Here is a 13,876-nt window from a genome sequence, read left to right as displayed (position 1 = left end):
AATTTTATCCAGATACCTGAAAATGGGCAAAAACACCTGCTTCTCAAGAATATTTCAGTTCATGACTTTGGCCTGAGGATTTACTGCAGTCTCACAAAGAAAATGAGGATGGGTTTCAAGTGATTCGCTAATTATATTTCTCAAAGAAAGCCTGTACATAGAAGGTGTCCCAGCCTTTCCCTGGAGGGTGAAGTATGACATACTTGAGTGTTTTAGAAACCTTGGAGTCTATGTTTTTCCTGGAAGCCCTAGGCATTCCAATGTTATTTTAATCTTACTTGAGTCAGGACTTATCTCCAGTTACTCCTAAAGGAACAACACAACTGTAATTAACCATATGCTCAATTTTTTCATGGCTTATATTTCTTTGCTTCCATTAGTGGTGAAACAAGATAAAGGCATTTGTTGAGACAGAGCTGAATTTATAAAATTTTCAACTGAGTCATAAGTTCAGGCAGAAACTAGGATCTTTAAAGGTTTTAAAGCTGAAAACAGATACACACACACACACACATACACACACACTCACAAGTAAAATTAAGAGAAAAACAACACTAAACTAAACAAAAAAAACCACTGTCACCTAAAAGCTTCAAGCTGTTTCAATTTGCTTCAATATTCCCTTAGGGCAAATTGTTCCTTTTTTTTTTCTGGCAAACCTAAGTAAATAGCACTGTTTGTTGTGCAATGTAAAGCAAATACTGTCTTCTAACTTGGAAATATTTGAGGTACTCTGGTTCCAGGGAATTAAAACCACTTTTGGGATAATAGTGAACGCTTGTCTTTGTTAAAGACAGATTGCTTGACTGTGAACAAGTTTGCTTTTGGAAAGAAAAAAGTGTTTTAGTTAAGTAGGATAATGAGGACAAAAGAGTAATATAAAGCAATTACCCATTCAAACTCTTTGAGTAGGTTGTCTCAAAAGGGATGAGGGCCTGAGGTTCAATATCCACATTCTTGAAGGATAACTTTATTGCAATACTTGGGCACAAGAAGGGTCAGATTCAGGTGGTCAAGCATGAGCAGTGGTATAGGTATGTATGTTCATTGACTGGAACTACAGCATAAATAACTAGTTGGATTGGCATCTTCTTTCTATTATATATCTACTAGTTATTTTTGTACATAATAGGCTATTAATTTCATTAGTTTAACACTTGCCATACTACTGAACTCTTAATAGTTTTTCAGCAAATCCTTTGTTTTCCAGGTACTTAGTCACAAAAATATATACACATTTTTTTTTCTCAGTATAATTGTCCCTTCTTTCAATCTGTAGACTATTATATAGCTTTTGATTTTTTTTTTTTTTAGTTTTTGATAAGTTAGACTAGTAAAAAAATTTTTTTTCAGCTCTAAAGAATTTGAGAATATAAAGATGCAGGGCAAAGTGTACAGATAAAATCTATTGCTATAGTTTAGGTGTGATCAAGGTTGACATTCCAAATATTTGGCAGCCTATGGTGGGCCATCCCCAATCTGAATGAATGTCAAAAATTACAGATCATACCCTGGTGAATACCCTCTACCAGTTCTTATCAGTTTTGGTATGTGATTTGTTAATGGCCTTACATACTGAGGAAATAAAAATGAAAGCCTATATCTGAAAGGTATTTTAGTCATTTTATTGTATTCATCAATGTGGAAATAAAAAATGTCTTCAAACCAGAAGGTGGTAGTCTAATTTATAGTAAGTGATCTACATTGAAATCTATTAAAATCAGTTCTCCAATTGAATAGTTAGAGAAGGGAAAATTACCCACGTTGTTAGTCATTTCTAAAGCATTTTGGTAAGGTAGACTCAAGAGAAACTAGCAGGAGTTTTAATATCCTACAGTATCCTCACTGGCTAACAATTAAACCATATCCATTTTTGTCCACTGACATGTACACTATGTCCAGCAACCCTGTGGCTAGACTCATAAAAAAAATATAAGTACTTACAAATTAGAACTTAAATTGTACCCCATTTATTTATTTATTTATTTATTTATTTATTTATTTATTTAAAGATTTTATTCATTATTTGACAGAGAGAGAGATCACAAGCAGGCAGAGAGGCAGGCAGAGGAAAGGGGGAAGCAGGCTCCCCGCCGAGCAGAGAGCCCAACATGGGGCTCAATCCCAGGACCCTGAGATCATGACCTGAGCTGAAGGCAGAGGCTTTAACCCAGTGAGCCACCCAGGAGCCCCAATTGTACCCCATTTATTGATGCTTATACTCATATTATTTCGTACATTGCCTTCAAAAGAGCTCCAGATTTACTTTCATCATTCATAGACCATTTTGCCCATTTAATGTGTCTGTTAGTATTTTCATAGTTGTGTAACCATAATGATAATTAATTTGACAATATTTTCCTCATCTCACTCCCCCCAGAAAAGCTCATACCGGTTCTGTTACTTTTTTATTCTCCCACCTCTGGCTCCCTAACCAGATAACCACTAATCTATTTTATGCCTTTAAAGATTTCTTGTAAAGGAAATTATAGAATAAGTAGTCTAATGTGACTGGCTTCTTTCACTTAGTACACCATTTTCGTGGTTCATCCATGTTTTAGCTTATTATCAGTACTTCATTCTTTTTTACGACTAAAACATATTCCATTGTATAGATGTACCACAATTCATTCATCCATTCACCAGCTGGTTGATATTTGAGCTATTTCTGCTTTTGGCTATTATGAATAAAACTGCAATGAACATGTGTATCCATGTGGATATACATTTTCATTTCTTTTGGGTATGGACCTACCAGTGGACTTGCTCTGTCAAGTGGTAATTATATATTTAAAATTTTGAAAACCTGCCAGACTCTTTTCTAAAACAGCTGCACTATTTTATATTCCCACCAGCAATATATGAGTGTTCCACTTCTTTGCTAAAACTTATTATCTTTTTAAATTACAGTCATCATAATGGATGTGATGTATGACTTTGATTTCCATTTCTGTGATGGCTGATAATATCAGACATGTTTTATGTTTTATCAACCATTTGTATACCCTCATTAGTACCTGGGTTGAAAATTGAGCCTACCTCCCTGTCTTTAGATCCTATAGACAAAATTAGGATGCTTTATACTACTATATAGTTTTAAACAACAAACCTTCTGATAACTTCATTGCTTTAGTAAATAAACCAAGAGTAAGAAAATAGGATACTTTCGAGAGGAGAGGCCATTATGATGTTTTGCAGTTAAAGCAAATACCCTGTTAATTTTGCTGTAGGATTTAATATGCGACTGCTGTTCCAGCCAGGTGAATGGCCATGTTTTGTACTTGTAGCTCCCTCCCTAGAACATCTTCATTGCCTTTCCCATTTTGTAAGCTCTTCTCCTGAACATTGTAAAGCCAAGAAGGAGCTGTTGTACCTTTTTCAGTGGTGATGAGATGAAGGGTGTGTTCTCTAGGAAGTCTTCTGGGTAGCTGTCTGAGTTGTTGTTGTTCCTGTCAGTGTGTCAGGCTGGTAGGATCAATTTCCTTGTCCAGTTCTGTGGAAATTAAATTCCAGGAAATTAACTAGAGCCGTGGTTCTGAGTTATTTGCCTGCCTTGTATTTTTTAATGAGCTGACCTCCTCTTCTTACCTCTACAAAAACACTTCAGGACCTCATTCATGCTTAACCAAACCTAATTCCCAGTTCAAAGGAGGATGGAGGGAAAGGACCTCTCTCTCTCTCTCTTTCTTAAATAAGTGCATGGAATGAAGTTGTAGTATTTTTACTTGGTAATGCATCACACTTTCAATATAATTATTTTACTGAGGTAAAAAGGACGGAGTTGAAAAAAATAACACATTTATTTGTTTATTTATTTATTTAAATTATGCCCATTTTACATTCTTGAATTATGAAGGATGTTTAATTCTGTTTAATATTTTAGGAGTGGTTGACTGGATAGATAAGCATTTTACTTTAATTTTCAAACTGCATAATTATCTCCTAGGACCAGTAACTCAAAAGTTCTTATTTTACCTGTTCAACTGATTCAGGAACCTTAATGTTTGAGCATACACACACACACACACACACACACACACACAATCTGACATTGTGTGAAATAATCATAAAAATGATATGAATGTCTTAATGTTGCCTCAACTAAAATATTTTTCATGATTTTTAATTTTACATGTCTTTAATTAGCTATTCATTCATAACAAGTGAAATTTATATAAAGAATTAGATATCTTTTTGAGAAAAAGTGTATTACTGAAATACTTTAAAGTGTAGCACCAGATTATGATTAAGTATACAGTCAGGTTGTCATTTATTACAAAAATAAAACAAAAGAGATTGTACCTGGACAGTGAGGTGTATGATGTACTCTAGTAAACCTAGACCTAAATCAGCCATGGTAAAAGGGAGTCTGCTTCATCTCAGTGGTGATAACAAGTGTTTTCTCCTGATGTAGCAGGGAAAATGTGGCCATGAAGATCTGTCAAAAGAGGCGGGAGATACAGAATAAGGGTAGATGAGTGATTGTGATCTACATGAATTTTTTCATAGCTATGCCATTTCTCACTCTGTGAATAGTGAAAGAGCATAATGATGCTTACACTACTAATAGAGAAAGCTTCATTTCTAACATGGTATGAAAGTGCAAAAAATACAGTGGAAGGGATGATTTTTTTTAATTAATAATTGAAATACCTTTGACCATTTTCTATCTCCTACCTCCTCACCTCAAGTAAGAACACAATATGATCCACATAAAAAGAGTTTTACAGATTTTATTGTGATTGTGTTTAATAATTTTTTCCCCATCATCTCTGGTCTAAGTTTCCATACTAATCACCCGCATTAATTTCTGGTAAATTGTTTTGTTGAATGTGAAAGGAGGCCACTCACAGTAAATTACTGGTTACACAATTCATGTAGAGTCAGACAAGTTGAAACTAATGAGTCATTTGTTTGATTCTAGCTTTGTGTAGATTGAGAATTGGTGATAGGGGCTACAAACCCTTCTCTAAATGGTAGTGCCAAAGAATATAGGCTTTTGGAGGCAGATTAACCTAAAATCGTACTTTAACTCTATCAGTCCTGTGACCATGGGTTTCAGTTTCCTTTTTAGGAAAAGAAGAGCAATAAAACAAATACCACCACAAAGCTTTACAGATAAAGTATTGCATGCAAAATAGTACCATTCCTAGGAGAAAGACAGTGCCCAATAGATGGTAGCTAATAATTGCATTGTTAGTAGATTTTTCTCTGTTGTGTATAGAAAAAAACTGACAAAACTTAATCACGTTAAAGATATCCAGTTCAAAAGACTTTTATATTGTTTTGCACTGTCACTAATTTCTGTTAACCATCAAACTAAATATTTACCCATCTTAAACCTGAAAATAACCCTCTCTATATACCTAACTTTAGAAGCGCTGAATAATTCCTTTTAGAGTTTCCTTGAGAGAAATACATTTGAAAAGCTCTGCTTGTTACAATGTTAATTTCTTAGCCTGATTGCCAGAGCTATATATATTCTTCCTGAAATTAAACATGCTAAGAGTAATAACTCTGAGGAAAACAAACAACGCAAAGGAAAAACTATAATAATTTGGTTATACTAAAAAAGGTACTCAAAACTCCTCTGAAAAATAACACAGCTATCTTGCGTTATCCTAGTAATTGGGAACACAATTTAAGAAATAATTACTCTTTTTCACATTGTCACTTTTATGTACTGGAGTCTGTGTACTACCATTTATCTTTTCTGACAAACACTTAAAGTATATGTTAGCTGGTAATTAATTTCATTTCTTTTACTTTTATATCACATTATTTGAATAGAATCAAAGAACTTACTACAGTTACTTATTAAAACATTCTCTACCATTGTTTAATGGAAGTATGGTGTTGGATTTGGCTTTTCAATACTGTCGTAGTTTTTGATGTGTTTACTTTTCCTTGACATCTTCAGATATAGTATCAGGATAAAATTCATTATGATTATACCTCAGTGGGAACCTCAACATATGATTTTCAAAAGCATCTGTAAATTATTGCACAGTAGATACTTTTTGAAAATTAATGATTAAGACATGAACAAAAGAGACACCATTTTCTTAAATAAAAATCAATTCCTTAATTGAGGGCTTTTTTCTTGAGGGGGTGGTGGGACGATTCAGACTTTAATGACATGATTTTGTAAAAATTGCTCTTGTGACAAATATACCAGTTCATAACTCAGTTTTGCTGTGTATAATCAGTTATCAATTGTAGGCATCAAAATTATTATGTTTTTATTCTGGAGAATTTGTGAAGAAATTATTGTTAAAATAACATGCAGATATATGAATGTATCTTAAATGTCTTTTCTATCCAGAAACTCTCTTTTGTAGATAAAAGTGTAAATTTATTATTTTCTTTTTTCCATCAGATGTGGGCTCTGTTGAAGGACTTGCCTATCACAGGGCTTGGGATACACTGTACTGGACCAGCTCGACTACTTCATCCATCACCAGACACACAGTGGACCAGACGCGACCAGGAGCATTTGACAGGGAAGCAGTCATTACCATGTCAGAGGATGACCACCCACATGTGCTAGCCCTGGATGAATGCCAAAAGTAAGAAACAGTGAATTATTATTTCTTCATTAGAAGTCAAATGTCATCAAAGTTATGTTAATTTTAAAAAGAATTACCTTTTAAGGCACAGGTGTTCTTTGAAGTTCTCCTTTCCTGATTCATAACATTATTTTTTTAAATGAGCATTATAAATGTGAATACTTAGAATCCAGACTTGTGAAATGCAAGGTATTAACTCTGTGAGAATTCCAGGAAAATCTTTAAATTTAAATTTAAATGATGAAAGGGAAAATAGAAACAATACCATGCTGGAAAAGGTATAAGAAGAAGACATTAATGCATAGCTGATTGAAATGATAAATCTGAAGAAAACTGTTAACATGTATTGAAAACCAAGAGACATTTCTATAATCTAATTAAGTAATTTTAGCAACTGGGAATCTCTCCAGTTGAAATACAGAGAAAACAGTAACTCTTTGTGTAAAGCTATATTTTCAAAAGACTTGAAAATAGTCTAAATTGTCCATATATTTGAAGATATATTGTACAGGCATTTATAATAATAATTACAAAGAGTTTGTGACAAGAAGAAATGCTCAGGACTATGGAGTATGGAGTTTGGAACTCAGGCTATAGAGTAATAAAAATATTAGAAAAATATTCATGTTTGGTGTGGATGCCATAAGGAAGCAATTGTATGAAAAAAAAGAATAATGAAGCTTGGGTTAGGCAGAAAAAAAGATATTTATGAAATTCCACTTCCATATAATATGATAAGAATATTTGTTAACCACTGGAAAGTCCTTTTGTTCTTAAATTAATCAAATAAACAACAATCAGACAAATCTGGCTTTTACCACATAGAATTAGAAGAACTCTTTTTAGATGTGGCAAAAAAAAAAAATGAAGAATAAAAAAAATATATTGATAAACGCTCACCCTGACCACTTAAGGCGTGTGTGTAAATTAGTCAATATATGACTAACTAAATCTAGACATTCTTAAGAGCTAGAAATGAGATTATATTTAATTCATTTAACACCTCCATCTTATAAGCGAAGACTCAAGGTTGAGAGAAAGTTGATTCCTCACACAGCTCTGGTGACCTAGCTCAGATGGACACAGGTGCTCAGATGCCTGGGCAGAGATGGTTCCTCTCATACAACAGACCAACTACATTACAGCTTGTTGTTGAATCAAGTGCATTGATCTTGAAGTTTCACCAGGAGACTCTGAGGACAATAATAAGTGTTCTGCAATTAAAGGAATTTCTACGATAATTTTGAAATAAACCCAAGGGTGATAATTGATAATATTATATATGGTTAGTTTTAACTGATAAGTTAAAACTAGTTAACTAGTTAACTGATAAGTGCTTTATCCTATAATATGTATTACATAAGCTAAAATTGCACTTCATCTTACATATAGTGAACTGTAAATTAGAATTAAACACACTGAAATGTTTTAACTGAAAATTACATGTAACTAAAATGTAAAGTATTTTTTTTACTATGCGTATCAATGACACATTCAAATCACTTTTGAAAATGCATGTCAGTTGGTTAACAGAAATTTTAAAATTAAATTTTAAATTCTAGGTAAAAAAACCATTTGAGTTTAAAACTTGGTTTAGTTACTATAATTTTATTTTATTTTTATTCTTTTTAAAGATTTTATTTATTTACTTGACAGTAGAGATCATAAGTGGGCAGAGAGGCATGGCCAAAGAGAGGAAGGGAAGCAGGCTCCCTGCTAAGCAGAGAGCTCGATGTGATGCTCGATTCCAGGACTCTGGGATCATGACCTGACCTGAAGGCAGAGGTTTTAACCCACCTGAGCCACCCAGGTGCCCCCAGTTACTATAATTTTAATTCTCAAGCTCTCTGACCTCCATTTTCTTATTTATGAAATGAAAGATGAAATTAAAAGAATATTAATACCTTCAGAAATTCTGTTATTCTAAAACCAATAATTGAGGAAAATACGGCAGGTAAGTGTGCTTAATACTTTGTATTATATGGATAACTTTTAAAATGATTTAACTATTTTTCTTTGAAAATTCAGAGTGTATGGATAAAACTACAGTGCCATTTAAGAAACTGGAATGCCATTTGTTTTTGCAAATCTACTCATTTAGAGGACAACATATTTTTGACACTTGCTCACTTAGAAAACTTTCATATTCCATAGGACAGATGAAAAGGCTATGAAACATTTTAACAAAGAGCATAGTTGACCCAGCTCTTCTTGGTGGGGGTTATATTTTAAACTAGCAAATAGGAAGATTTTTGTTGTGACTTGAATATCGTTCAGTTATAAATGTTGGTTATAATTTTATATGAACTTTAAATGATTATACATAGGAATGGTATATATAATCTTGCTATAAATATGAAATATTATTTCATATAATCTTTCTTTGTCAACATATATTAAACATTTTCTTCAAATATGTAGAATAGCCTGCCTGTCAGCCTCTCTCTCTTCCTCCATTCTTCCCTTCCTCCTTTTTCCCTCCTTCCTTCCTTCCTACCTTCCTTCCTTCCTTCCCTTATTACATTCTTAGCAGCAACAACCAGTCTTCAAGTAAACTCTTAGGGACAGTCCTATAGATAAAAGAAGAGAAAGAAGAGTTGTTTTGGTAAAAATGGGGATGAGAAACTGGAACTCTACAGGCTCTATTTTTCCAGTGACTTGTAAAGTCTTCCCCAAAGAACAGGTTAACAAACACTATTTAAAACATTCTATAAGGGTGCCTGGGTGGCTCAGTGGGTTAAAGCTGCTGCCTTCGGCACAGGTCATGGTCTCAGGGTCCTGGGACCGAGTCCCACATCGGGCTCTCTGCTCAGCAGGGAGCCTGCTTCCCTCTCTTTCTCTCTCTCTCTCTCTGCCTGCCTCTCCATCTACTTGTGATCTCTCTCTGTCAAATAAATAAATAAAATCTTTAAAAAAAATAAAGCATTCTATCAAATCTGTATGTAATAGATAATATTTATAGGAAGTTGAGGGTAGCCTTGGAATTCCAAAAGCAACATTGTCATTTATAAAAATATCAAACTGACAAAGAGAGAAAAAAAGAAATTAAAGAAATATAGGAGTTTATTAATTGTATTTCTCTAAAACATATGCAAAGGAGAATGCAAAATTTAAAAAGCAAACCAGGAAAGAGAAGGAGATTTAGATATTTGCCAATTAAAGAAAGAGATAACTGTTTCATCCATGATTAAAATAAATTATCGCTATACATCAAATTGACTCAATTAAATTATTTGAGAGAATGTACAAAACAAGTGTTTTTCAGAAATTGTTTCTAGGTTTTATTTAAGGAACTGAGAAAAAAATACATGCATGTAGAATATACATATCTCCACTTATTACCTAGACTTGCTTAAGGGTCATCAAATATGAGACAATTAAATTTAATTTTTTCTCTTTAAAGCTCGACATAGCTATGTTTCTACTGTTTCTGTTGTTAATGAAAACTTTAATTTATTATCATAATTTTCATTTTAATTAGTTTAATGTTTTGGACCAACTGGAATGAACAGCATCCAAGTATCATGAGATCTACCCTGACTGGGAAAAACGCTCAAGTGGTGGTCAGTACAGACATACTCACTCCAAATGGTCTCACTATTGACCACCGTGCAGAGAAGCTATATTTCTCAGATGGCAGCCTGGGAAAAATTGAAAGATGTGAATATGATGGATCCCAGAGACATGTAAGTTGACTGAGAATTTCTTGATTATAGATTTAAACAATCATACTTTTAAAAAATATGCTTTGTACTTGTCTAAAATATGTATATAAAGGGATTTCAAAATATGTAATTGTTTGAACCAATCCAATTGAATATAAAGTGAAAAAGAAAACAGGATAATATTTTGAAAAATTTGTTCAAGTGCATTCGGTACCAAAGAGACAGTCTAACTCTTACAGACTTTATTCTGGAGAAACAGTAACTGAGTTTTTCCTAATTATTAGTTGAACTGGAATTGTTAGAGTGATTTGCATAAGTTTCATTGTTATTTATATATTTTTAAATGTGAAATGAAACTGATTTGCTGCCCTGGGATAAAAGAACATTGGAAAAGAAGAAAATAAGCCTCTGTCTGTGTTTGGGTTCTCAAAGCATCCTAAAAAGCTTTGAAGAGAGAAGAATGGGAATTCTTTCAGGGTCATGCATATTCTTTCTTTTCTGTGGGCTCCTCATAAAATGTTAATGCAACAGTCTTTATGCTGCCCCTGTAGAACCTTTACAGCAGGTATTTAGGGCTTATAGAATAGTAAAAGTCCTGTGTGCACCACTTATCTTATGAGAACATCAGTCCTTAGCAACTGGGAAAGCTCAGAGATCAGGAGGTTAAGATCTGGGTGGTAATGCACCTGGGGAAATCTTTGCTCTTGCACCACCAGCCCAGTGCATGCCTGAATGACAAAGTGATCCTGAGGCTCTTCACTCCTCCACTGCATTTCCTAAAGGGTCACATAGTAAGTCTTTGAAACTTTATGGGCCATATTGTCTCTATCACACCTGCAATGCCTTATAGTGCTTATTCCCTTATAGGGAGTACGTAAATGAATGGGTATGACAGCATTTCAGTAAAATTTGATTTACAGAAACAGGCGATCAACTAGCAGTCCCTAATTTGTTAATGCCTAGTCTATATCATTAAGCATACTATTTAATTCAATTGAATATATGCCTACAAATATATTTATATATATATATATATATAGACACATCTATATATTATGTGTCTATATTTATATAAATATGCATTGTATATTTATATATCATAGATATAGAAATAGATAATTATCTCTCGGCAACTAATTGTATTTATACATATATGTCTATGTCTATATCTTTACACATAGATATAGATATGCATATGTGTGTGTGACAAAAACAGAGAGAGATAGAAAATTCTTGAAGAAATACATTGATTTACATTTTAGCACAGGTACCTCATCTTATTGTGGAGTGACTACCTTGAATAGTACTATTATAGGACAGTTGAGTGCTTAAGGAATATGGAAATAATGAGCTAAGACCTGATGAGTTTAGTTTGTGGCAATAGCTGTGATGAAAATCTTGGTCTATCTTTTCTAATTAAAAGCCATGGGAGGTAATAAGCAAGATATACAAAGAACTCACACAACTCAACAGCAAAAAACAAAAACAAAACAAAAAAAACCCCGCAACCCACCACCACCAACAACAACAAAAAAAACCCAATCCCGCCCCCCAAAAACAAACAAGTAAACAGTCTGATTTGAAAATGGGCAGAAGCATGGAATGAACATTTTTCCAGATAGTAAACAGACACATGAAAAGATGCTCAACATTACTCATCAGGGAAATGTAAATCAAAACCACAATGATCAAGGTGCCTGGGTGGCTCAGTCAGTTAAGCATCTGCCTTTGGCTCAGGTCATGACCCTCAGGTCCTGGATTGAAAACCACATTGGGCTCCCTGCTCAGTGGGGACCCTGCTTCTCCCTGCCCCCTTTGCTTGTGCTCTCTCTCTTAAGATCCAAATAAATAAATAAATAAAATCTTTTAAAAAAGAGGTATTACCTTTTACCTTTTAGAATGGCTAGCATCAAAAGGATAAGAAATGAGTGTTGGCAAGGATGTAGAGAAAAGGGAACACTGTGGACTAATGGTGAAAATGTAAATTTTCACCACTATGGAAAACAGTATGGAAGTTTCTCAAAAAATTAAAAACAAAAATACCATATAATCCAGCCATTCCACTTCTAAGGAAACCAAGAAAACAAAAATGAACATTTGAAAAGATATATCCAGTCCTCTGATGATTGCAGCATTATATATAAGTGAAATGTGGAAGCAATCCATGTATCCATCAATAGCCAAATGACTAAAGAAAATATAGTATATTTATATAATGGGATATTATTCAACCATAAAAAAGAATTTTATTTTGCCATTTGTGACCATATGGGTAGACCTTGAAGCATTCTAAGTGAAATAAGTTAGAAAAAAACCAGTATCTTATGACCTCCTTTAGATGTAGAATCATAAAAAACAAACAAGTAAACGAACAGCTCATAGATCCAGAGAACACATTGGTAGTTAAAAGAGGTGGTGGGAGTGGGAGAAATGGGTATTCATTTTTCCTTAGTGTAAATAAATTAAATGCTTTTTAATGAAATAAAATGATAGTTATTAGATGAAAATTAACCATCATCAGTAAAAAAAAAATAGTAAATTAAAAATAAAGGCCAATCATTCAATCTTCATAAATTTTAGTTTTCTAATATATTATGCAAATTCTCTACCTAACTTTCAAGATTATTATGACAATATAGTACAAAAGTGTGTGCCCAAGAATATAGCAAAGAAACTCCAAATGAAGGTATTGGATAATGTTTTTAAAATGTCAGTCAGGAAAATCATTGTCCTGGATGTGGTACTACTTTCTACTAGGGACTAAAACAGAAAATGCTTCTATAGTGCCTTATAGCAATGTTTTATCCACCTCAATTTATTTCCTTTTTTATATACCTTCTCTGCTTTTACCCCTACAGTATACTTTTATGTATGGCAATTATAGCTACTCTAAGTGGTTCAGTCATCAGATTTCTAACATAACTTAAAAGATTTCTTTTGACACTTAGAAAAATATATGCCTAGTTAACATTTCAACTCTCCATTTTGCATCCTTGTCTAAATAAGGATACTTTCTGGCAGGCTATAGTGAACAGTATTGTATTGTATATTTGAAATTTCTGAAAGAGTAGATTTTAAATATTCTCACCAACACCACCACCACGCACACACACACACACACAAATTCTAACTATCTGAGGTTATGGAAGTATTAACAAACCTTATTGTGGTAATCATTTTGCAGTATATACAATATCAAATCATCATGTTGTACGCGTTAAGCTTATACATGTTATATGTCAAGTATATTTCAATAAAATGGGGGAAAAATATTTCTGTCCTGTAGAGAGGCAAATTTGAGGAGAACATTACTTTAAAGGTTATGATTTTAGGGCACCTGGGTGGCTTAACCCACCTCAGTGGGTTAAGCTGCTGCCTTCGGCTCAGGTCATGATCTCAGGGTCCTGGGATCGAGTCCCACATTGGGCTCTCTGCTGAGTGGGGAGCCTGCTTCCTCCTCTCTCTCTCTCTCTCTGCCTGCCTCTATGCCTACTTGTGATCTCTCTCTGTCAAATAAATAAATAAAATCTTACAAAAAAAAAAGTTATGACACTAACCAATTTTGTCTCAAACTTAGAATTACATGTTACTCTTCCTCTACTTTTATCATAAAAAAGAAAATCTGATTTGGCCCAAAAACTT

At 33.6% G+C, this 13,876-nt stretch overlaps 1 protein-coding gene across 1 annotated transcript in view; it reads left to right on the top strand.

Annotated features, from left to right (window-relative positions):
• Positions 1 to 13,876, top strand: part of LRP1B (LDL receptor related protein 1B) — a 1,916,825-nt gene that overhangs the window by 1,560,800 nt on the left and 342,149 nt on the right. The window contains exons 42-43 of the mRNA XM_082690181.1: positions 6,380 to 6,569; positions 10,051 to 10,255. Coding sequence (XP_082546307.1) covers positions 6,380 to 6,569; positions 10,051 to 10,255 — 395 coding nt within the window. The remainder of the gene's footprint in view (positions 1 to 6,379; positions 6,570 to 10,050; positions 10,256 to 13,876) is intronic.

The sequence above is a fragment of the Mustela nivalis genome (genome assembly GCF_964662115.1).
Source record: "Mustela nivalis genome assembly, chromosome: 11".
Taxonomy (NCBI): Eukaryota; Metazoa; Chordata; class Mammalia; order Carnivora; family Mustelidae; genus Mustela; species Mustela nivalis.
The sequence above is the reverse complement of the archived record's forward strand: the minus strand, read 5'-3'. Positions and strand labels throughout refer to the sequence as shown.